General features: G+C 37.6%; 2 protein-coding genes across 3 annotated transcripts; both read right to left on the reverse strand.

The window, feature by feature from the left end:
* Window positions 1-3,019: 3,019 nt before the first annotated feature.
* LOC113073890 (synaptotagmin-17-like) lies at window positions 3,020-18,204 on the reverse strand. Of its 2 annotated transcripts, XM_026246638.1 has the most exons (9): window positions 17,943-18,204; window positions 16,524-16,541; window positions 15,261-15,409; window positions 12,410-12,561; window positions 11,713-12,329; window positions 10,800-10,920; window positions 10,246-10,401; window positions 3,849-4,070; window positions 3,020-3,425 (listed from the first exon to the last, which is right to left on the reverse strand). In XM_026246638.1, the coding sequence occupies exons 1-8, from the start codon at window positions 17,955-17,957 to the stop codon at window positions 3,874-3,876; spliced, it is 1,425 nt and encodes a 474-aa protein (XP_026102423.1). In that variant the 5' UTR covers window positions 17,958-18,204; the 3' UTR covers window positions 3,020-3,425; window positions 3,849-3,873. The 2 variants fall into 2 exon arrangements, with proteins under 2 accessions (XP_026102423.1, XP_026102422.1); XM_026246637.1 differs by having other exon boundaries at window positions 3,020-4,070.
* A 4,172-nt stretch (window positions 18,205-22,376) lies between these two features.
* Window positions 22,377-24,587, reverse strand: LOC113073892 (inositol 1,4,5-trisphosphate receptor-interacting protein-like 2). The gene is given in 4 exon segments (XM_026246639.1): window positions 22,377-22,531; window positions 22,534-22,953; window positions 22,956-24,251; window positions 24,500-24,587. Coding segments are annotated over 3 exon segments (1,470 nt in total). The 5' UTR covers window positions 23,947-24,251; window positions 24,500-24,587; the 3' UTR covers window positions 22,377-22,472.
* Window positions 24,588-24,913: the final 326 nt, after the last annotated feature.

Below are 24,913 nucleotides of genomic sequence, written 5' to 3' on the forward strand. Positions count from 1 at the left end.
TTATCTCCATCTCTCTCCAGCCTGACATGGGCACTTCATTTGCATTTCTCTCCCCTTCACCCCCACCGTCCTCCTATCACTGTTGTATATATTATATAATATATATATATATATATATTTTTTTTTTTTTTTTTTTTTTTTTCAGCAATACCGTAGAAAAATTATTTACCTTAATAGTTTCCCAAAGAACCTTTCAAGAAGCATTTGTTCTGTGGCAAACATTTTAATAGTCTAAAGAGAGTCTTTAGTGTAATGGAAAGCTTCCATGAATGTTAAATGTTCTTCGTGGAACTATAGAATAATGAAGATTTATTTTGAGTGTAGATAGTGAGCTGCAGTATATGGCTAGGCTGAACTAGACGGAACACTGGTTTGAATAATTGTTTTGTTTTTTGTTTTAAGGAAAAACTGAGGTCCAGTCATCTGGCTATTAATGCTTTGAGACATTACTTCCTTCTTTTCAAATAGGGTACTTTTGCTGGAGACCCTATGATTTTTATAAAAAGTCCGAAAAGGTCTCTTGTTTTTGATAGAAAGGATATTTTAAATTTCTTGCAGACCTTGAGACAGGATGTGTGTGTCTGTGAGTCGGTGTCCGTCTGTGCACATTTATCTGTCACTGACCTAGAAGGTGAGATTCTAAACCAGAAAGCATTTAAGCCTCCGTTGACTGCAGAGCTTCAAAAGACAGAAAGAGCTTAACCTCAGCTAGGCAGATGACCTTTCTGTTTTTCCTCTCTAGTTCATGTGCTGTGCAATTAGTTAAACCCCAGTCCCCCCCCCACCTCATTCTTATCCACACAACTTATAGCAAGGAATTGAGTATATTACACTTCAAAAGTAATTCAACACTGTCACGAAATATTTAAGTTTAAACAATAATAAATAATAATAACATAATTGTCACTAATTATGCTTATTTATTTAGAATATACCTCAATATTTAGAAAACCTTTTATATTATGGGGCTGTTCACGGTGCCTTTCCATTGTTTTTATGCAAATGTGCTAAATGGATATCTTTGACTGCTTGCATTTTCTCATGCATGGCACACTGCTTTAAAAAATCTGTGATGAAATGAATTGTCAAACTTTCATTCATGGACATGGACCATAACAATTAATTTATTAAATAAGTTTCGTTATAAGATTGTAAAGTTTTCATTTCAAAACCTCAGCTTTAATTGCATTTCTGGACGGGCATTTTGGAATAAAATCTGTCTTGAAATATGTCAAGAGGAAAATTCAATTTGTAAATTTCGTAAACAAGGTAGTTTTGATGATTATGTGCCCTGACCCACGTGGACAGTGGGGTTAAGCTGTTCCCCTGTGGCTGAGAGACCCTCTCGTAAACCTCAGAGTAATTATCTCCCTCTTAAGGCCTGCAGAGGGAACATTTTTACACAAACAAGCCTGGATCTTTGTGTGTGTGTGTGTGTGTGTGTGAGAGAGAGAGAGAGAGAGAGTGAGAGAGTGCCATCACTGCAATTGCAAATATTTCAACAGAGGGATATATATATATATTTTTTTTTTTTTACTCATTTTTTTTTTTAAATGATCCAGTTATTTTAGATATTACTGATGTCCAAGTTATATAAAATATGAAAGGTATAAGAAGATTCTATAAAAATTCCTTCAATAAAATAAAAAGCATACTAAAACAATGGGAGAAGCCCCGTAATAAATTTCACTTTAATGCATGATGGAACAACCCAAAATACACTTTCCTCACTTAATACATTCCAGTCTCTGTGAAAGAGAGCTTTAAAGGGATTGTGCTGATCAGAGGTCTGCTTCATTTCTTCTCACAGTTAATAAAGCACTACATGAACAGCATCAGCGGAACAAACTCTCAGACGTTTCAGAGCAGGGAGATGGGGAACAAAACATTTTCCCTCGAAACCAACATCTTTCTATTAGTGAAGTCATTTGAACAGCCTTTTCATTTATTTATCATTTATCTATATTCTTTTTCATCTATATTGCAACATGCTTTGTTCAATTCTCTGTACACAATTTAAATTATAAATATAAACAGATATGTTTTAGAGATAATTATATAGCTATTATTATATGCATTTTTAAAATCTAAATAAATACATGTCTTCACTGGCACAGCTTCATTGTTATTAATATATCTAATCATTTGTAATCATCTACATTAACATTGACAGTGGTGGAAACATACAACTGACCTGAAACAAACACTTATCTCGCACAGGTCACACAGAAGAAAGATTAAGAAGACAGATACAGTAATATTTCTGATTGCACTTTGATTCTATGCTAAGTACATATCCCCCCCACCCCAGACTAGACGTATCTTGTTTATGCTTACATGCTTAATAGACTGACGGAGAAAGAGTTGAGACAAAATACGCTCCAAGATGTTGATAATACAGTACATGAACTGAACTTGGCAAAAGCGTGGAGTGAAGGCAACAGCGTAAAGAGAAATGCATGGATCTGCACCTTCTTGGCATGGCATTATATTGCCCAAGCTGTGAAAGCATGTTCACATGTGCAGACACTAACACTAATGCATTTACAAAGTGATACAAACCTCTACAGAACCCTGAAGAAGCCATATTATTATTTAAAGCTTTTTTTTTGTTTTGTTTTCTTTTTTTGTCAGGAAAATTATCTTCTGAATGATCTATATATATATATATATATATATATATATATATATATATATATATATATATATATATATATATATATATATAAAACTTTGTTTTTATAATATTTTTACATAGTATCTCTTATGGTCAGCAAGGCTGCACTTATTTTCTCAAAAATACATTAAAAACAGTAATATTGTGAAATATATTTATAATTAAAGTTTTCTATTTGAATATATTTTAAAATGTTATTTATTCATGTGTTTCAAAGATGAATTTTCAGTCACATGATCCTTTAGAAATGTCCCCCCGATGAACAATGCACATTTTAAAAGAACAGCATTTAAAAAAATAGAAATAAATGTTTTTTAAGGAACTGAATGCATCTTTGCTGAATAAAACATACTAATTTCTTTAAAAAAAGAAGAAGAAGAAGAAAAAAAAATCCTGACACCAAAATGTTGTGATGTTTGAGAGATGACATGAGTAACAAGATACAGAAAAATCAACAACAACAAAAATAAAAAATCTTTCAAAAATATAAAAATAAAATAATGCATGGCCTTTTAGGGTTTCTGTAGACCTCAGCTGCCATAAGTGCAAACATTTACCAAACGCAGACTGACAAACACAATCAAAGATCAATATGTGCATGAAGAACAGTGATACAGGTCACAAAACACAATCAAACCAAGCTTTGGTGTAAAATCGTACTTGAAACATTCAAACCAGGCGATAAAAATGACCAACTGTGTTTCCCACAGATTTCCAACTACTTCAAGAACTGCAATCATATTGAAATCTGAAAAAAGAAACAATATGATTATTAAAACACTGCAGACCAAGCCAGTGGTTAGGTACGGTCTCAACTGCCTGAGCCTCAGCCAGAACGCAGCCGAGGATCAGATGATGATGAGACTATTGAGCTCCCATGTAAGATAGTATCAATGTGATAAAAGAAAACATGGACAGCAGGCTTCTGCTCATCGCCATAAACAGAAAAAACTCTCGGAGGTCTTTTCTACGGTCTTCATCTCCCGTTATAATAATGGTAGGGAGAGTGAACACAGATAACACCAAGACAGAGCCCACTATTCTACAGAGAATAGATCTATTAGTTTATGTTTCATACCAATAAAAATTATACATAATACACCGGGAAACTCCTAGATGTTTGTGTTTTAAGTGTTAGGTGAAAGTTCTTCTCCACAGATCTCTCTCCCACCTGCAGTGACTGTCCTGTGTCAGTATTATGTGACCTCGAGGGAAGCCGGAGAGACGCGGTCACATTCGGCACGGGAGCGCAGGCTGTGCCACTGTTCCACCGGGGTGCGCTGAGAGCCCAGGAGCCGGCGCCAATGGGTGGTTTCCGGCGGGCCGCTGGAGAACTGGCCGATGACAATGCGACCAACAAAATCATTGCTGCTCTTCATGTTATGCCCATAAACTAAGAAGAAAAACATAAATATCAATGTTAAAACCAGACAGTCTGTTATCATCAGAGCTGATTTATAGATGAATTAAAGTCATTCCATAATTGATGATCTTTACACAATTATTGAACCAAACTGAATCAACAATGAGCTGATTTCAGCTGTCTTTTTAGAGCTGCTTTAAAGCAGAGTTGAATTAGGTTTGCATTACTGAATCATGATTCTTCTGTTTGTTACTGTAAAGCTGCTTTAAAACTGTAATGTATAAATAAAGTTAATAAAAAACGTTTTATTAGCAATGATGGTTGCTTGCAGTTTCAATATTATGAATTGTAAATTAATTACGCTTTTCCCTCTCTATTCACTATTTTAAGACCACTTTTACATAGGAAAAAAAGGCCATAAAAAAAAAAACTTGAAATAAACTGAAATATGATATTTAAAATTATTAAAAAATGTTAAAATAATTAAAATGATATTAAGTAAACACTAAAATAAAAACTATATATATATATATATAATATATATATATATATATATATATATATATATATATATATATATATATATATATATATATGACAAAACACAATTCTTAAAACTTTAACTAAAATATAAATATAGTATACAAAAATAAAATTGAATTCAAAGTATTAACAAAAACTGTAAGAGGAAATCAATCATACAACAATAATAGTAACACAAATGTGTCCTCTCTTTTCTTTGTCTCAATATTCATGTCAATCTGTTTTTCTCTGCCTCAGTCCAATTTTGTTAATGGAGTCAGGTCAGAGTATGAGGCCTTGTTAATTTCATCATTGCTCATAAACAAGATTGAAGACTTTTCTTCTCTGTGATTTTCCCCTCTTTCCTGTAACTGGCGGTGGAGTGCTGGGAAAATAGCAGGAAGCACAAATAATATTGTCACAAAGCCCAGAGGTGGCAGTCAATGATGCAGCCGCACTCCAGACAAGGATCTCGCAGCATCTCGACTTCAGCTGCAGACCAGAGCTGGTGATACGCCGTCAACAAGCAACATCAGCTCTCCACAAGCCGTTTATCCTACTGCATGCCAAGGACTCCTTCACCCTGCTGTGGCTAAAGTTTACAGCTAAAGCTGTTATTACTGCCTACAGGAGCGAGAGCAGTATTTATCTCAGCCTCTCCTTTCCTCATCACTATAGGAACTCAAAGTGTGTGTTAAACCACATAAAGAGGAAGGGAGACACTCCTATTTATAGTGGAGAACTGCTTTGAGAACCTTCAGACTGGATCAGCAGATGTTCTTTTGAGAGACAAAAATGTGAATATGTGTAATGTGAAGAACATCACATTTCACATAGTCTAATAATGTGTGCATACCAGTGGCATAGCAAGTCAGCCTCGGGGCCCACATGCAAAAAAATAAAAATAAAATAAAAATCGTATGGCCTGCCAAATGTTATAGGTTAAAGTGGGGTCAAATTCCGTTAACTTCACTTATTGTTGTCTTTTCTGTGGTAAATAACATGCTGTGACAATTCACAAGATGTTTTAGTAAAGGTATAAATGCTTGAAAATAATATTTCATGTTTCCAAGTCCATTCATTATTTGTAGCATACCAGCCCCCAATAATTAAATTAACCATGGTTTAATTGTAGTAAAAGTGTAGTAACCTGTCACATTCCATGGCTTTTCGGTGAATTGATTAACCACAGATTTACTTCAAATACCATGGTTAACTAATGGTTAGTAATTAAAAATTTGTTCCCTCATTTTAATCAAAAGCCCTCACTTGGCGGTCCCCTAATTTGCCCGGGCTCATATGCACCTGCATACCCTACATCCCCTTATGCCTCTGATGCACACCAAAAGTGAAGCGGATATTCAAATCACATTATTGCTTTAGATTACTCATCCTGAGAGTAATGTAGAGCGATAACACAATACATTTTTTGAGTCATTTGCTCAATTGAAAAAACATTGCATAATGCTCTTCTCCATTTTCTGATCTAGCCGGTTGGTCAAACTGGAAGAGTCAACAAGGACGTGTCATGCGAATTTGCAGCCTCAATCGGAAGTTGAAAAATTTCATTGCAAAAAATAATGCAATTTATGATACTTTTATGATGTGCTTTTGCCAGTGTTATTTAGTGTCACTGAGATACTAATGCAGTGTTTATTAATATTTTGAATATGATTTTCTTTTTATATTTTCTAATTTTACTTTTAGTTCAAGTTTTAGTAATTTGTTGCACGTTTCATCATTATAATTTTTTAGCCTTTATAGCTTTTAATATGTTTTTCAGTTTTAGTTATTTTAGATTTTAGAACATCAGGTTAATCTAACTGAAACTGAGAAATTCGTCCAATTAGCTTAATAAAGTTTTATTTTTTTTAAGATATGGTTTGTTTCAGGTAGCATTTATTTTATTTTGCATAATGAGAGAGCAATTTTATGCTTTTATTTTTCAGTAACTACAATAACCCTGGCTTTGCATCCTATTTTAAGTTTAAAAAAAAACCAGACCCCCTTCAATGTAACTGCACGGAAATGAGCAATCAGCATGCCATCCAAAAATTTATCGAAAGTCAAACGTGTTTGGAAAAACATGAGGGTGAATACCAGTGTTGTGGGTAACGCGTTACAAAGTAACGCGTTAGAGTACTCTAATTACTTTTTTCCTGAAATGTGTAACTTAACGCGTTAGTTTCGTGCGTAAGTAATCAGTAACTTCGTTATTTTTTTTAAAAAAGTAATCCGTTATTTTAAGGAAAGGAAAATCCCGACTGCAGCCTGCTTTTTGTCAGACAGTAGGCCTAGGTCTACTGTGCCACCTGCGGATGTATCAGCGGAGCCGAAGCTCTGTGATCGTAAAGTCAATGGCTGTGATACGTCTGTGCCCTGCGCCTGACCCTGTGTGTGTGTGGGTGTGGGTTTTTTTTTTTTTCGAACTCCCGGCAAGATAGCAGAGAGGACAGCGTTTGGTTTATGGAAGTATGCACATTATTTTCAATTTGTCAACGAAAAACAAAAGAACATAACGGTAAAATGCACACTCTGCTTTGGTGAAAAGCTTCCGTCGACCGCCAAAAATTCTACCTCAAATTTAACGCTACGTTTTAATCACTACTTTGAAGAGTAAATGTAAGAGGACTGTGTTAAAGCGAATTTAGGCTTGTGACTGTGAGTGACACTTTAATAATAATTAGTTCGGCTATTAAGCGATTTGTCATTTGCCTGTGTGGCAGTGAAGGATTTAATTCGGTTTGTTATCATTTTTGTTTGACAGGCAGCTGTTAATTTCTGTTAGATCATTGGCTGGCTGGTTGTTCATCATTTTTAAATGGATTTAAATCTGCAAGCCTGTTTAAGGTTGTGTTTACAAGTAAGCATACTTGGTTACGTTAGGTGCGAATTTTGATTAATAATATGTTCTGTGATAAATAAATAAAACGCCATGTGGAATAGCCTATTGCTGACTGTCTTTCCTGTTATTGTTATCGCGCGGTGATAATTTAGTTGGATGATTGACGTTATTCATTGTCAGGAGTCACGACTTCTAGGTGCATTTAAAGGGGCCGGGGGCTGTGTCTGTCATGTGTGAGCCGCTGCAAACGGCTTTTAATTTTTGGTAACGCATGAGTACTCTAACGCGTTACTTTTATGAATAGGTAACGATGTATCATAACTGATTACTTTTAATTGATGGTAACGTTGTAACCTAACTAACTACTTTCCAAAGTAACTATACCCAACACTGGTGAATACATGACGGCAGAATATTCATGTTTGACTTTTTCTCTTGACTATTTCTGTCCAGCAGGAAAAAATTCAAATAATCTCACTAATCTCATCCGATATTAAACTTTCTTCTATGTATAACCATACAACTCAAATAAAAGAGTTTGTTAAATCATATTCATCTGTCTTCATGCATTGCAAAATCCATGTCAGTTGGAAGACATCACGAGCTGGAAGCAGAGGAACAGGCGTGGTGTGTGTTTGGTGCAGACCCATGCACTGCACTGTTGAGCTGATCACATCACCGGTCCTGAGGGAACTGTGCTGCTCGGGGCCCTTCATACTTGATAAAACCACAACTGTGATGAGGTACAGATCATTCCTGCTGCTTTAGAATGACAAACACTGAGCGAAGGCATCAAGGGTTATCTCATAATGCAAGAACGTCTCCTACTCCAAAAGCACAATCATGTTTCAAAGGAAGCGCATTTGAAAAGTTCAGTTAAGGGAAATCTCCAGCTCAAAACATAACCAACATGAATTATGCTGGGATGCTGACCTAAACACCATCATGTCTGATTACTTTATTCTAAAACACTGAATCTTAGTATTATATAAAAAAGAATAATAAAACAAAATAAAATACAAATTATGAATGTAGTGTTCATATTATTGTAGTTATTGTTACTATTATAATTTTATTATTATAATTTTAATTAAACTAATATCTGATTACTTGATTTAAAGTTGTAATTAGTTGTAATAATAATAATGATATTAATAATAAAGTCTACATTTATTAATTTAGGGTAATATTATTAAAATAAAACAAACATGCAGTTTTTAAATAATGTGATCAGATATTACGCTAGTGAGCATTCTAATAATAAATCTATATTATACATATTATACAATTAATATACTACTACTACTAAAATGTTATTTTGCTGTTACAAACGAATAATACATTGTTATTATTAGAATGTTAACTAAAGTAATATAACATTACATTATTTAAAAAAAAACACTGGATATTTGTGTTATGTTTTAATAATATTACTTATTACAATAAAACAATAATTAATGTAGTCTTTATTATTTATTTATTTTCTATTATTAGAAAGGTAACTAAACTAAAATCAAATTACGTAAGTCTACGACACTGAATGTTTGTACTATATGCAGTATACTCAGGCAAATACATTTATGCTGCTCGGGTACTTTAATAAAAAGTCTGTGTAAACACATTAGAAAATAAACAAACCACTAGTCAAAGCACTCCACCTTTGATTATGGGCACAATTCTGACCCCTTCCAATGTGCATGTTGGGATTCATGTTAAACAGAGCCAGAAGATCTGTTTCCACTCACTGCTTATGGACATTACACTATCATTACATTCCCATTACCTGCTCTGTCAGCGGGATCCTTCAGTTAAAGTGATACTTGTGAAAAATGACACTAGGAATTGCAAAGAAATAAAACTATGCGCTAAAGAAGAGAAAGGGATACAAAGAGAGAGAGAGAGTCTCATCAAACAGACCAGGAGTGAGAGACAGAGGCCAAGCAGGGCTTTGTAGTCTGAAACATCAGAGAGAAGCGCTGGGCAGGCAGCCCTGGATGCTACAACTGGGGCTGGTCAACACATGCTCACCCTTTAGCATGAGATACACCTGTCTGTAAACATCACTGTTGACTTAGCACTGATTAAACCTGAGTAAACCAGCATTAACTACACGTTGGGCTGGGCTTACTGCTCTGTACTGTCTCAAATGGCAGGTTGTGAGCGCAGGCCATTCACCATCAGCCCTGTGCAATCACAGTGCATGGCTGCACCTGGGTGACGAGAGCAAATATTAAATGTCAGTGTGTACCAGTGCATGCAATCTCTGCATGGGCAACTGTCCGGGTCAGCTTGTGACTGGCAGCATCTGTGATTGAATAAATCCTATTGGAATTTAGATGAACCTTAATGAGGTGCCCCATGGCAGCCCTGGGTCACAAGCTAGATTACACTAATTGTGAGGAATTGCTACATGTCACCTGGGTAAAAACTGGCATGCTCTACCCTGGAGATGTGGCTTTTCACCTTTAGGTATCCAACAAGACAATTTCAACTGTTAAGAATAGGCTGATGTTTAGTGTCATTAAATAATCAAGAATAGTATCACACTAAATAGCTTTCAAAAGTTATGGGGTTGGTATGATTTAAAATCAAAAAAATGTTTTTAGAGAAGTCTTTTATGCTCACCATGGCTACATTTATTTGAGAAAAAATACAGTACAAACTTATTGTGAAATATTATTACAAATGAACTGTTTTTTTTATTTTAATATATTTTTAAAAATGTAATTTTTAGTTACTCGAGGCTTCATTATCATGTGATACTTCAGAAATAATTATAATATGCTGCTCAAGAAATGTCTTTTTTATCATCGATGTTGAAAAGACTTGTAACAATACCTGTGAACACAAGACTGACTTCACACAGTTCCTCTTGAGGTACACGGAAGCTAAAGGACTCGTTGTAGCAGGGGTCGATGGTGCCCCTCATACAGGACGTTTTCTTAGTCTTCATCAACTTAAGGCCTGTCACCAACTGCACCTTAACAAAAGGATCTGGATACAGAGAAGAAACAGCTGGGTTGAAGTTAACATGAGTTCTTGTAATGTAGCAGATATCTCAGGGAAACAGGATACTCCGTGGGGGGAAATCTGGGCAGGGCTGGATTTTATCCATTAGGAACTAATTAGGTTACATACCAAAATGGAGCAAGACCAATAGCGAATTAGCTAAAACAAAGATTAAATATTTGACTTTTGGTTAACTTTATCACATGGGGTGTGTGGCCAAAGTGATGTCAGCATAAAAGGAAAGTTTTCTCAGAGACAAAGCAAGTTATTCCATCACTATACTTTGACAATACTTGCATAGATTTCTCTAGTCACTGAAGCTCTGGTATATTTCCTCTGACATTGAAGAGAGTTGAATGTGGAAAACACTCAAATGCATTTACCTGAGCCTTGGCACATGTCCGTCTGCAGCAGCTGCTTTGCTCGGATGATGTCCACATTTAACCTGCCAGCACTGGGCAGGTAGTTTAAGGACAGAAGAAGCTCACCAAGCTCAACCTCATTCTGAAAAACAGATAGAGAAATCAGTTTCTTGATAATGATGTCAGGAAATTAACACTTTCTGCATCTTTTTAAGTGTCAAAGATTGCAACTAAAGCTCAACAATGAGAACATTTCAGCATGAAAAAGTATCTGGTTTTGACTAATATTAATAATATAATTTGGAACAGACAAATACAATCCCATTGAAATGTTTGGGGTCATTTCTTTTTGTTGTTGTTGTATTTATTATAATTTTTTATTAACTGAGTGCTTTTATTTAGCAATGATTTAGCAATGATTCATTAAATTAAAAGGGTCAGTAAAAACTTTCATAATGTTACAAAACATTCCTATTTCTAATAAACGCTGTTCTTTTGAACTTTCTAGTCTTCAAAGAATCCTGAAAAAATTGTTAAATTGATTACAAAAATATTAAGCAACTGTTTTTAATTGATAATAATAAGAAATGTTTCTTGAGCAGTAAATCACAAGTTTTCAAGTTTTTGGACCACAAAACCAGTCATAAGGGTCTTTTTTTATTGTGATTTGAACAATATTGTAGGTTAATATGTAGCTGAGCATGACTGTGCATTTAATAACACATCCTAAACAGAGCTAGGGCAAGAAATATTTAGGAGTACTGTGGTGTGCATACTTATAAGGCAGGACATTCTGAAGTATGGCTACAATGATTTCACATTTTACCAAATTTCCTCATTTAATTCTTTGTGACCTAACTTCTCAGTTATTGAGCAGGCACCACACCTACATTGACTGAAAAAGAAATAATGTGACTCGGGCGAGAGGTAATACCTGAGAGCTGGGCACCAGGGCCTTCCACCAGTGTCCTCCCTTCACTAGATCAACCTCACTAAGAGGAAGAGACACTTTCCCGATGACGCAGTGGCGTGAAAACTTGTCAAAGTCCACCACGGAGAGCAGTAGGGTGCGTCTCTGTGCCTCCAGGAAGGGGACCTCAAAAGTGAAGCGCTCTTCAAAAAACGGGTTCTGGGTCTTGCGTTTAACGCCGGTCTGCCTGGAGTTCTTGTGGTCGGGCAGTAGGCTCATCTTCACGTAGGGGTTGGAGCGGGCCATGTCTTGGCGAGCACCATCGCATGTTACGGGAGGGGGCAGGTCCCGGGCCTCGATGACCCGCACGATGAGGTGAGCGTTGATGAGGTCGTACTGTGTGCTGAAGTGCAGCATGCCCAGTTGGTAGCGCCCCTGGATCTCCTCATCCGTCAGAGAGTCAACATCATCGCTGCAGGAGTCTAGAGAATACAGACGGGGCTCCAGTTTGTGGAAGTAGTCATCTGGCGGTGTCGGGGGCTTACGCAGGGGCTGCACCACTTCCTTCCGGGGTCCCATAGCCCAAAATTCAATCGGCTTTACATCCACCATGGGGGAGCTTGGCCGTCGGGCGTTCAGACCTGCAAAATGGGAGAGCCATTAGGTGAAATTCAAGCAGTCTTTCTATTTTGTATAAACTGAGAGTTGAGTCTAGACTCACTGGAGAGCTGGCCTGCCAGGGTGAATGTGGATCGGGACGTTTCTGAGGAGGGCAGCCTGCAGTTTGTACTGGGGTCAGTTTGAGTAGGTGAATCGTGGTTCTCGGCCACGGTGTGAGAATCTGTACCTTTCTCCTCATTGCATTCATTGACACTGGAAAATATGAGTTTGTTAAGCCTTCATAGTAGCACTGACACATTCCCTGTTGAAAATGCCAACATATGTTAACATTTATATTATTATTTGTTCAAACATTTTGGGTATGAGTGTTTTTAAAAGATGATTCTTATGTTTGCCAAGGCTGCATTTATCTGACCAGAAATACTGTAAAAACATATTGTGAAATTACTACTATTTACTATTTAATATATAAAAATAATTATTCCTATGACGGTTGAGCTGAATTGTCATTATACCATTCTTCAGTGTCACATGATCCTTCAGAAATCATTTCAAAACGTTTCCTTTTATTATCAATGTTAAAAACAGTTGTGCTGCATAATTTCTTTTTTTTTAAGGATTGTTTGATATATAGAACAGCGTTGAGTTTGTACATTCCAGACTTTGTACAAGTCCATCTCAAGTTGAGGTCAAGACCATATTTTTATGACTAGTCAACACCAGCTCATTTAAGACTTCAGGTCGAGTCCAAATGTTTCTAAAAAATAAAGATTTGAACTCAGATTTCAGTCTACAAAACGGGAATAGAAAGTTGAAAAGAACAGAATTGATTTGAAATAGAAATATTTAGTTACAACAACTGTATTTTTAACTGTAATTTTTAACCAATTCAATGCATCCTCTCTAAAAAAATAAAATAAAAAAATAAAATAAAATCTTAGTGACCCCAAACTGCTGCAAATATACCACATTTGGAAGGCGGAACAAACTTCTGCATAGCAAAACTATTAATTCATACACTGCTAAAATATGACAAGAAGCAGGATTTCTTGACCAACGTGGCCTGATAATAAATAAAAGCAGACAAATAAATCATAGTCTATACTTTAGGCTAAAACATAGAACCATTTGACATGAACTGAAAAACAACAGTAAAAAACATCTTACGATCCAGCACTCAGATCTGCTGTGCAGATCTGACTCTGTGACTGAATCCACTTCTTAATGAATGTGCAATCACATTATTGCCCAATATTCTGTAATATTTGTTGCAACATCCTGTTCAAATCTGATTGTTTTCCATGCAACCACAGAGGTAAATATTCTGCGCGGGATATCTTTGTGCAGGCCTGATCCGAGTCATCCCTTGGGGATCATCAAGGACCCTTTGTGTCCATGACTACAGCGCAGTGGGAGATAGTTGTCATGGCTACGGACGATTCTAAAGCAAATGGCCTTAGGAGTGATCCGAGGCAACGAGAGTGGCCGGACTTATAGAGTGAGGGATATGTCATGACTGTACAATCACAGTCTGGAAGAACATGTTCTGTTCTGTTAAACATGCAGCCCTTGCATCTCCAATATGTTATGAAATGAACACTATGGTTGCATTGTTACTGGAAGCTCATAATCAAAAGTCTTGCAACTAATCTAGCCATTTGGTCCCTGGTTTTGGTTTTAAACAAGCATTCAATTCCCACCCAGCATGATCTCAGTCAAACCAGCACAAGTCATTAGTCTCTGGTGACCACATCGACTCCAGTCTTTAAACAAGTGCGAATGACATTTCACAACAGGAAACTGCTGATGGTTGATTATGAATATTGCAAAATGGAAAAACAGACATCTATGGCCACCTTGGTTTAGTCCTGGTAAAAGTCATTGAATGATGTCATTAAAAGGATGCTTAAAAAAAGAAAAGCTTGACAGCCTGTGGTGACTGCTTGCATTCAAATAACAAATTATCCCTGCTAATATATGAATCACGTCTCCATTTAAATCATATTACCCTTGCTTTTCCTGCATGGGAACACAAATAGCTCCACACCCCAGCCATTAAGAGCTTGAGTAACAGAGAATAGAAACACAGTTTCCTAGAACGTCTCAGGAAAGCCATCTGTGGCATCAATACCACTTCCATTAGCCCGCAAAACCAATGACTAAAACTAGAGATACATAATTTACCACTTTGTCAACAGTAATTAAAACTTTAAGTAGTCGAAGATGCTTACACTCAGTAGGCGTATATATATATATATATATAATACAGAATATATAGAATACTTCTGCATGCATACTGATACTGAACATTCACTTTCTTCATTTATTATTTAATTGGAATGTCATCTTCTTTTTTTTCTTCTTTTTTTTTTACACAAAAAGTGAATGAAAATGCAACCTAAATGTACTTATTAATTTGCATTAAATTGTTCAAAAGTGATAAAGATATTTATAGTGTTACAAAATATTAATATTTTGAATGATGCTTCTTTTGAACTTTTTTCATGTTCTACATTCATGTGACACTGATGATTTGCCATCACAGGAATAGTTTACATTTTAAAATACATTACAATACACTGCTTTTTCAATCAATGAAATGCAGTGAAGCACAAGAGGCTTAAAATATTACCAACCCTAAACCTGTATAGTATATTGTATAGTATAGCATAGTCATAAAAAATAGTTCATACTGTGAATTATTCAATAAGCAGGAGGCTAGTATTGCATGCCAAACATAACCAGAACGCACCATCCATCATCAACAATGTGATTTTGACAAATGATACCTTTGGGGTTGTCTTGAGACACTGTGTATTCAATCTCAGTCTGTCTCAATTTGAGCCAGACTGTAATGATGAGAGAGTAGACAGATGAGATGAATGATAAATAGTTCTGGCTTATTTGTGGAGTGTGAGCATTGTTTGTGGGTTGTACGGGTGTGTACTCACAGCCATGATGGAGTCTGAGCTGGAAAAGGCCCCAGAATCTCCACCTCCTCATCAGTGGGCTGACAGCAGCTGCACTCCCAGCACCACTGCCAACAGGAGCGGCACGACCAGCGACACAACAGGAAGTCAGACAGTCTGGAGAGAAGACCCTGAGAACAAGACCACAGAGGGACACAAAGACGACTGACTGACCTGCACCAGATGCAGACTATACATATGGTGATAGAAATGGTAATGAATGATCTGTGCTTTTTTGTAATTCTCTACTCAACTGCAGCTTGAAGCCAAAAAGTCTAAATGTAGCACAAGCCCCAGAGAGATTCTTACATCTTTAGTGAGACTATTCTAGAGGGACTTTGAAGTAAACTAAACAAGTCAGTGCTGATACACCGAAAATCTATGATTTAATTAGATATATACACCACCATTTTTTTTTTTTTTTTAGGAAAATAATACTTTTATTCGGCATGGATGCATTAAACTGATTCAAAATGGTACAACAGATTCGTCATTCAAAAATAACTTGCTATTCAGCAAAGAGTCCTGAAAAAATGGCTCACAGTTCAATAAAAATCTAAAGCAGTGTTTTCAACGATGTTGAGCAGCAAGTAAGTATATCAGTGTGATTTCTGAAGGATCATGTGACACTGAAGACTGGAGTAATTATTCTGAAAAGTCATCTCTGTCATTACAGAATATATTACATTAGTTACAATATTTCACAATAATAATGTTTTAATGTATTTTTGATCAAATAAATGCAACCTTTGTGAGCATAAGTGACTTCTTTCAAAAACATATGCAAAAAAAAAAAAAAGAAAAAAAAAAGAAAACAATTTTGAACAGTAATGCAAACACAATTTTCTTTACCATGGTGATATGTTTTCAAATAAAACAGGAAGTTGGGCGGGACAAGCATGCTTTAGTCACTCAGTGTGACCGTTATTAGCTAGACCAGAACTGAGGCCAGATGTTTAGATAGAGGTCCTTTATGAAAGACATATTAGTCATTTTACAACACAGCTTGCTTTCTTTGATTTAGACTGACTGACTCCAAAGAGGCAGAAGAACACAAAGTTGGTTGAATAATGAATGACTTGAAACAGGATGCTGATGATCAAAAATACAAATTCAGCTCAAAGGGAAAAGGTCAAGATACAACTCTGATTTTGTAAACACAACCCCCCCCCACCCCACCAAATCTGCATTAATGAACAGATACGATATAACAGGAGATTGAATTAATACATTTTCTGTCCATACCTCATTGATGGGTTCCAGCTGGTGGAGTGCAGCAGAGGGTCGAGGTCACGTCCAGGAAAGACAAAACAATATTTAGTGAGTGAGCAGGTGTCTTCACTGATCTTTCACTTTTGTGTACTCATATAAAAAATACAACATTTTAATAATTAGCGTCAATGAAACCTGTTAGAAATCTTCTGCATAATTTTATTTTAAAAAGAACAATATTAAACGTTTTATTTTTCTCGTGCTAATGTTTCTAAGACATACAATAAAGTTAAAATGTTTGGGGGTGAGTAAAATCTTTTTTTTTTTTTTTTAATATATAAAATTATAAAAGTTATTTGAAATTGTAATTTTACTGTATTTATTTTTTCCTGAAATAAATGCAGCCTTGATGAGCGTATGAGACCTCTTTAAAAAACATTAAACATTTTACCCCCCCCCCCCCCCGCAACCTTTTAACAGTAATATATGCTGCTAAGTCACATGCTAACTGTTCTGTAAATAAAAAAGAATAGTTATAGAAATAGCCACCACCACTGGTCAGATTATACAGGACAGGGTCCAAAACACAGAGAATTTTATAAGAGCAACACATCTGACTCATCCCCCGACCGTCCAGTTATTTACCCCTTCCTCTCAACACTTGTGAACATCTACAGGTGGATTTCTCTCCAGTCCCCCACTCCCTGCTCCAGCTCTCTCTCTCTCTCTCTCTCTCGCTCCTCATCAGCAGCCCAGTGTTTTCTAAGCAATTAGCTGTGGCTGTAACCATGGCAACAGTGATACGAGCCCCTGGCGCTCCGCACCTTGCTGCCGCTGGCTCAGGCACAGATGACTCAATAGGGTCACAGAGATGAAGGGGGGCGACTGTCCCTACAGGTCCCACTGGTCCAGCAACTGCTCTCCCCATACCATGAATCACAACACAGCGTTCAGACACACAAATACACCACAACAGAGCTTAAACGTCAAAAACAAACTGCATGCACACTGTAGACAAAAATACAAATAAATGAGTGAGTCTGTCTGAATGTCTGTTGTCGTTGAAAATATTAGTTTTAGATTTACTCATTAGCCTTAGATGAAATTTGCTAATTCTGTTAAAAGACTCTGTAAATCTGTACAATATCCTGGACACCACAGAAATCAGTGGCCATTTCTTTTTGAACTCACGTAGAACAGTTTCCACAGACCTAGTTTGAATATGAAATCATCTCATCCTTAAATTTCATAAATAATAAGACATTAAAGTGAATAAATACACACAAATAATACAAATACAGCTGAAACGGTTTTAGGCCTTGACCGGAAACAATCATGACAAGAAAGATTCAGAATCAGATTAAGGACAATTGTCAGAAAGAAGACAAATCTGCAGATGAGAAGTGTAATCCAGAAAGATCCGGATGGGACAGAGTGTGTGATGGGACTCACCTGTGTGTACGCCATCCTCCTCTTACTCTCGCCTCACTGTCTCACTTCCCATCCAGAGCAACATGCCACTCTCTGGATCCAGGTTTACTCAACAAAAGAGAGAGAGAGAGAGAGAGAGAGAGAGAGAGAGAATCTGTAGATGTGAATCGAGAAATGAATTCAGGTCTCTGTGGACTTGGTTCCTCCATCCGTCCTTACTTCAGGAGTGATGATGAGCCGAAATCAAAACAACACACAAACCCCCTCTCCCTCTCTATCAGCCGATCTCTCTATCTATCTCCTCTTCCTCCCCATCATCTTCAATCCCACCCACCCAGATGCTCCTAATCTCCCTCTCTTAGTCCCCACGAATGACACACAAGACAGCCAGCTCTCTCTCCTCTCCTCTCCTCTCCCTGGAGAGAGCAGAGCCCTCCTCCCCTCCTTCCCCCTCCTGCCCCGTGCTTCTTTCAAAAACCAGTGACTCATCCAGGTTTGCAGAAGCACTGATGGATATCAAATCTGTTATGTGCATCCCTCCCCGCCTCCTCCAGTCTGTTTTACAGCACCTCGCAGGCTGCAAACACTTGTTGTTCCCTTCACGGCGGAGCGAGTGGAGAGGCTGATGGTGAAAGCTGGGGTCTGTGTGGCCACCTGCTGCTGCTCTGACTGAGGTACGCTGACGTGCTGCTGGCTTTAAAACCTGGTTGTGTTCGGAGAGCCTGTGACTTGTGTTATCTGTATATGACAGGATGGTCATTTGTGGTGCAGCATTGTAACCTGAGTGGCTAGATCACAAGGAACTTTAAGTTTCCTTGGAAACGGCAGGAGCACATGACCTGTTGCTGAAAGGCCTCGCTCACTAGACGTGTGGAGCACGTCCTGAAATTTCACAGAGTGTTGGACTGAACTACAGCGGCTATAAAACATACACTACACTTCAAAAGTTATTTTTTTTAAAATAAATTAATAGCTTTATACAGTTAGGAAACAAAATAGTTATTTTACAAATAAATGCTATTTTAAGCTTTTGAGCAATCTATTCACCAAAGAATTTGAATTTAATGTTTTTAATTAAAAAAAAGAAGGACAATTGCTTTAAGCACTGGTTATAATAGGATTTCTTTTTTTTAAGAAATGTTGAGCAGCAAATCAGCATATCTGAATAATTTTTGAAGGATCATGTGACACTGAAGACTTGATGCTGAAAATTCATCTTTGCATCACAGGAATAAATTACATTAAAGAAAAAAAATGTTCAAATAGAAACAGGTCCTTGAAATTGCATTAATATTTCACAATACTATTGGTTTTACTCATTCATGATCAAATAAATGCTGCCTTTGTGAGCAAAAGAGACAAAAATTCTAGTTCATACATTTGGTACAAAAATAAATGTGCATGGAACAGATTAATTATTTACAAACTAACTAAAGAAGCCAAAAAGTAACATGGGCAAGAAAAAAGTAAGATGTTTAAATAGAAGAGTACTGTAAATAATCCCTAGTGAAAAATAAATTCATTATAATGTATTTGAAATACATTTATTTCATGCTACCTATACCTAAAAAGAATACATTTTATATGTACTAAATAAAAATGCCCCATTATGTTTGGTATACTAAACTGGTATACTTAAAGTCTGCTAAATTGGAACAACAAATTTTGTGCTTAATGGACTTTAATTCTGCAGAAGTTGTGATGAAGTCCAACTATTTGATTGTGCTAAAGTGGAACTAGTATAAGATCACACAATCCTCATCAAGTGACATTAAAACACATTTTAGGCTTAATTTTAAGAAATATACATTGTGCACTAGTAGCAGCCCTACTCCAAATAAAGTCGAAGTGTAATTTTTATATCAGTAAATCTCCAGCAATGTATCAGTAAATATGTTAATAGATTTGAACTATACTTAGTTTGAGAAAATGTGTGAATTCAGGCGTTTTATTTGTTTCTTGTTCTTGAGAATCTGTTGAAAGGCTTGTCTGATGGACTTACAGTGACCTCTGCTGTTATATCAGGCATCTTTCTGCTATATTTTATATCCACAGATATCATTTGACTTCAGAAAGCTTGGAAAATATAATGCTTTTTTGTGTCTATTTTGGAGCTGCACAGACGCAGGTATATTGTTGGATCTGTGATGAATTGCTAATATCCCCCTCTATTGTAAGTCATTTGAGCGTTCAGGTTGAACATGAAGCATATGAGGTAAATGATTACAGAAATGTTGGGTGAAAATCTAGGTGCAATATATACACTTCAAGTTCCAAACGACTGGGTTCATAAAGAATGTATACGGCCCACCTATATCCAACACATCTGTCACATTTGAAATCATTATTAGAGGGCCATACAGGCTATAAGAGGGCTATAAAAAAAGACATACTTTGTATACTGTGAGATCGTTTAAAAAGCAGAATTATGATCTTTTTATTCCCTACTTGTCCCCCAAACACATACTGACCTCTTGTGGCACACACATTGCATCCAATCATGCGTCCATGACTACAGCTGCAATCTGCTTTGCCAACAAATCAAATCTTTAAGCAAATGCATAATTTAAATGATAATTAGAATGGATGAGATGATATCCTTATGTCAGAGAGCACCAATTTTAGGCCACACTATAATTTACAATGAGCCACATTGCTCTAAACATTATACTCAACTGAGAATAAACACTGTGAAAACAAGACTATACAGAAGATAATTACCTTGACTGTGTCTGAGTGCATAACAGATGTTTGGAGTTTAATATTATGAAAAATAAAACATTAAAATACAGTAAAGTACATTAAAATGCACTGAGAAAAATTAAGTCATCTAAACATTTTTTTAGAAGATATATTTTGTAGCTACCTAAACCATATTTCATTTAAATGAAGACAATCACACCACATGTTTATAGAAAAATATACGGCAAGTAAAATGATAAATTGCTGACATGACGTGCAGGATTTTGGTTCTGTTTCCATATTTTATTTACTCTGTCAAAAATAGTTTCAGGTCTTACAGTAAGCAAATATTCAACAAAACTGTGCAGTCCAAAATATAGATATTTATTTCAATTCATGTATTAAAATACATGTATAAATTATATCTACTATTTATATATTGTTTTCTCTATTATGTACATCAAGTACAATGTGCTTTACAATCAACTTACATTCACATACAGTACCAAATATACATTAAATGACATATACATTAATATACAAATACATTCAACATTAGTTACTCTGTATTTTATATCGCTTGTTTTGGACTACATTTAAGCATCTTTTTCAGAGCGTGCCCTGTTTCATTTCCTTATTTCATTTTCTGTTCTGCTTTCAGATGACAGACAAATATAAGCCTCAAAGTCTTTTGATTTGGTACCACAATCATTTCCCTCTGAAGCTGATGAAACTAACATATGTCTGACAAACGTGACCATGAACGAGAACATGATTATGGATGAGGTATGAACAGGAAAGGGAATAACAAACTAACCCCGTGGCACTCACTACCTGCAAGAGATCAGTATAGATCTCTACTTCCTTCGTGAAAGTAAACGCAATGCAATCAGCCATTGAAACTAAAGCTACAGCATGAATAAATGACCCTGGACTGAGGTAGCGTGTCTCCATAGGGACAGACTGTAGAGGCTTGTCTCTGAGGGAGAAGATCATGTGCACGCATGTTCGGGTCACTTTAGACAAGTCAGATAAAGTGAAGAAAAAGGGCATGCCATCAGTGCCTTAAGGTAATGAACTGAGGTGAACTACAGCACCAGTTATAATTTCACTCATTGATGGAATGCTTAAGCAATACTGGAATTACTACAGCTATGAAACAACATTACTAATTTATTTGTTCACAATAAAGGATATATTTAGGGTTGTAAGGCGTTTTGCAATGATCAGGCTATCAATTTTACATTGCTTAATCAAACTGCCTCTGCAGAAGACATTTTTACAGTGTTCACACTGCAGTTCTTCCCTGCAAAACAGGATGTTCGTCTGTTTAGGCTGGCATTACTAATACTGTGTGGGTGTGGAAAAGCTTTGGTGTTTATGCTGTTTTGACAACTCACTACCCTAGAACCGTGACATCATGGTCACCCTGAGTCAACACAAGTCTCCAAGTTTGATCTCCAAACCTACGCCTGGAGAGAACTGACTGTATAAAAGAGTTACTGTTCTTTTAAAAAGCAAGTTTTAACATATCAGATTCTCTAGAAATAAATTTGCATGAGTAGAAAATCAACATGAACTGAAATTCGAATGAGCTTGGTTTTTAAAGTACGTCCTGCAATTACAGTATAATACTGATTTGTACAGTAAAAAGACCGATTTGATTTAAAATATTGCTGTACCTACTGAGTACTACTATTTACATTCTTGTCTTTGACTACTACCTCTGGGGGAAAAAATCCCCCACTTAAGTTCATTGAATTTTTAAAGTCAGATGCATAAAAATATTTCAGTTACTGAAAACAAGCAACTATAAGATGTAGTGACCAACATCTGTTTGTGTTCAGCAATACCATTTATAGTTAACCTTTACTCTGCATCAATATATTTGCAGCGGACACCTCTGCCAAGGCTGCTCCTCTGTGGTCGCCGAGGCGAATTAGGCGAGGGAGGTGGTTCCAGGAGTAGGCCAGTCGGGCGGAGACCATATCGAGGGTGACGTCACTGAATTCTGCCCACAGGTTGGCGGGTACCGTCTCTTTGACCAGTTTAGGCAGAACAACAGAGTCTGGCAGAAACCCATTAACTCCTCCTAGGAGTAAATGGCAGAGAGCCCGAGACTGTAGGCTCTCCCTCAGACTGCGAAGAAGATCATCCAGCCGGTCCACAAGGTTGCACTCCTCCCAGGATTCAGGGGGTGTACTGAGCAGCAGACGAAGCCAGGCGGTCTTCAAAGCATAGGACGAGAGCACTCCTCCCCACTCAATTCCAGACTGGTGGTCTAGAGTCTCCCCACTGAGATTACGAACCTCTTTAAGGAGCTGAAGGCACTTCAGATGACAAGAGTTGGGGGCAGTCTACCTTTTAGCCAAGCCAGCAGTCTCTGCTCCTGTCTGGGAAAATACACAGTCCATAGGTCTTCTCCTCGCTGACCCTGCCGGGATGCTACCAAGAAGGCGCCATCGCCGAGAGGAAAGGCTGGGATCAGGCGAATGCCCATGGAGATGTGGCAGCAGACGTAATCGGAGCGAGGGGTCAGGCGGAGGAGCACCTGCTGCTCCTCGCTGAGAGACAGGCTGAGGGAGCAGCGCTGCTCAAATGGGTAACGGACGGCAGCGAGGCAGCGCTGGGTGGCTGTGTAAAACCAGCGCTGGACGGAATCTGGGTTCATTCTATAGACACTTTGAGCCGTGTTCAAGTGCATGAACATGTCCATGAAGGCCTTGTGACGGCGTGTCCACTCCGCCTTGCGAGGTGTGTTTAGCGTGCAATGCGGTGCCCCCCCTGGCTTGCCAGTGCAAACACCAGCCTCCAGTTTTAGCCCACGAGGTGCCCTCAGAGGCACAAGGATGTCAAAGCAGTCAGGTGAGCCCACCTTGTGCTCCTCATAAGAGCTGCCCATTTGAATGAAGTCACCCCGGAAGGCCAGAGAAGACTCTGGCGGGACATCGGTGCGACCCACTCTGACAAGTTCACTCACCAGCTTGGCAACATGGGCTTTGCTGTGGCCCAGCACATGTGGAGAAAGACGCACATGCCTCTCGTAGTGATCGTCCAGTAGCTCTCTCTTGGAGACTCCTGATTTTCCGTGGACCTCCGGGACTTTGTGGAAGCCCCTCCTAGCAGTACCAGGTTGAGTTGAGCAGTACTTTATGAAGAAGTAACATAAGATAAAAGCTAGGATGTACTTGAAGAGCGTGACAGCGCCGGGTCCCTGGTCAGCGCAGTCATTCCCCTGGTCCTCGGCTGCTCTGAAGATGTACTGATGCAATAGGAGCAGAGCAGTGAGGATGCAAGTGACCAGCGGCCAGAACAACCTGAGGTTGAGAGTGTAAACACTCATGCTCCTTCTCCTTGTTCTCTGCCAGTCCACTACAGCTCTATGGGAAAAGTTGGGGCTAGCCCATGTTGAACCACTCGCCCAGATGCTGAAAACAAGACCAAGCTGATGTTTTTTCCGTCCTCTCGAGTAAAAACTGCTGTGAAGTTTCCTTGCAGATGCGGCGTGTGCCGAGGCAAGAGGATTCCTCTCATTCAGGATGTTTGAAAATCCCCCCTTTTGTCGCAAGTGAGCACTGTGTGAAACAGGAGAGCGGGCTCTCAGTGTGTGAGCTCAGAGGAAATGCCAAACTCTTGAGAGAGGAATTTCTGTTTGAAAAAAAGAGGCGTTCAAAAATCAGAGCCTGGACACACTCCTCCTCCCTCTTCTCTTAAAGAAACAGACCTCAAAATGAGAAGTGCTTACTGACAGATTGGACCCTTAACTTAGTGATTTAAATAGCATGATTACTTCTAAACACACACGTGGATTAAAAAACCACCCACATGATAAAACATTTCAAATGTTAATAGTAAACGGTGCAATACTTAAAGCACTGTTCATCCAAAAAACTCACCTTCATGTGGTTCCCAACGTGAATGAGTTCCTTTTTCTTTCAGTGGAGCACAAAAGGAAACTGTTTTACAATGATAGCATCACACAACTTTGTAAAATGCTAGGAATAAATTATAGAAAATGATGTCAGAAGGGGTGTGGCCCTTATAAACAGAAGATCACTGAGAAACACTGTACACACACACACACAAATTATTACACAGTTCTCTGTGAAGGGAGTGTCACAGTAAGAAATTTGTATCTTTGTCGAACCGTTAATGACCCCTAACCTCAGCGTGAGCCCTCCCCGGTCACCCAAACAATTAAGCACTGTCATCTCTCTCATTCAGTTCACAGAGTGCTTTTATACTGCTGTAAGGACATACGCCTTTTAATATTATTTTGCTTTATGGACATAAGGTTTTAGAATAGCTTA

The sequence above is a fragment of the Carassius auratus genome, unplaced genomic scaffold (assembly GCF_003368295.1).
Source record: "Carassius auratus strain Wakin unplaced genomic scaffold, ASM336829v1 scaf_tig00013183, whole genome shotgun sequence".
Taxonomy (NCBI): domain Eukaryota; kingdom Metazoa; phylum Chordata; class Actinopteri; order Cypriniformes; family Cyprinidae; genus Carassius; species Carassius auratus.

Coding starts and splice junctions, on each gene's coding strand:
- LOC113073890 (XM_026246638.1), bottom strand. Junction 12,562..15,260: donor GCTCAGACTCCATCATGGCT/GTGAGTACACAC, acceptor CATATTTTCCAG/TGTCAATGAATGCAATGAGG. Junction 10,402..10,799: donor GGACATGTGCCAAGGCTCAG/GTAAATGCATTT, acceptor CTCTGTATCCAG/ATCCTTTTGTTAAGGTGCAG.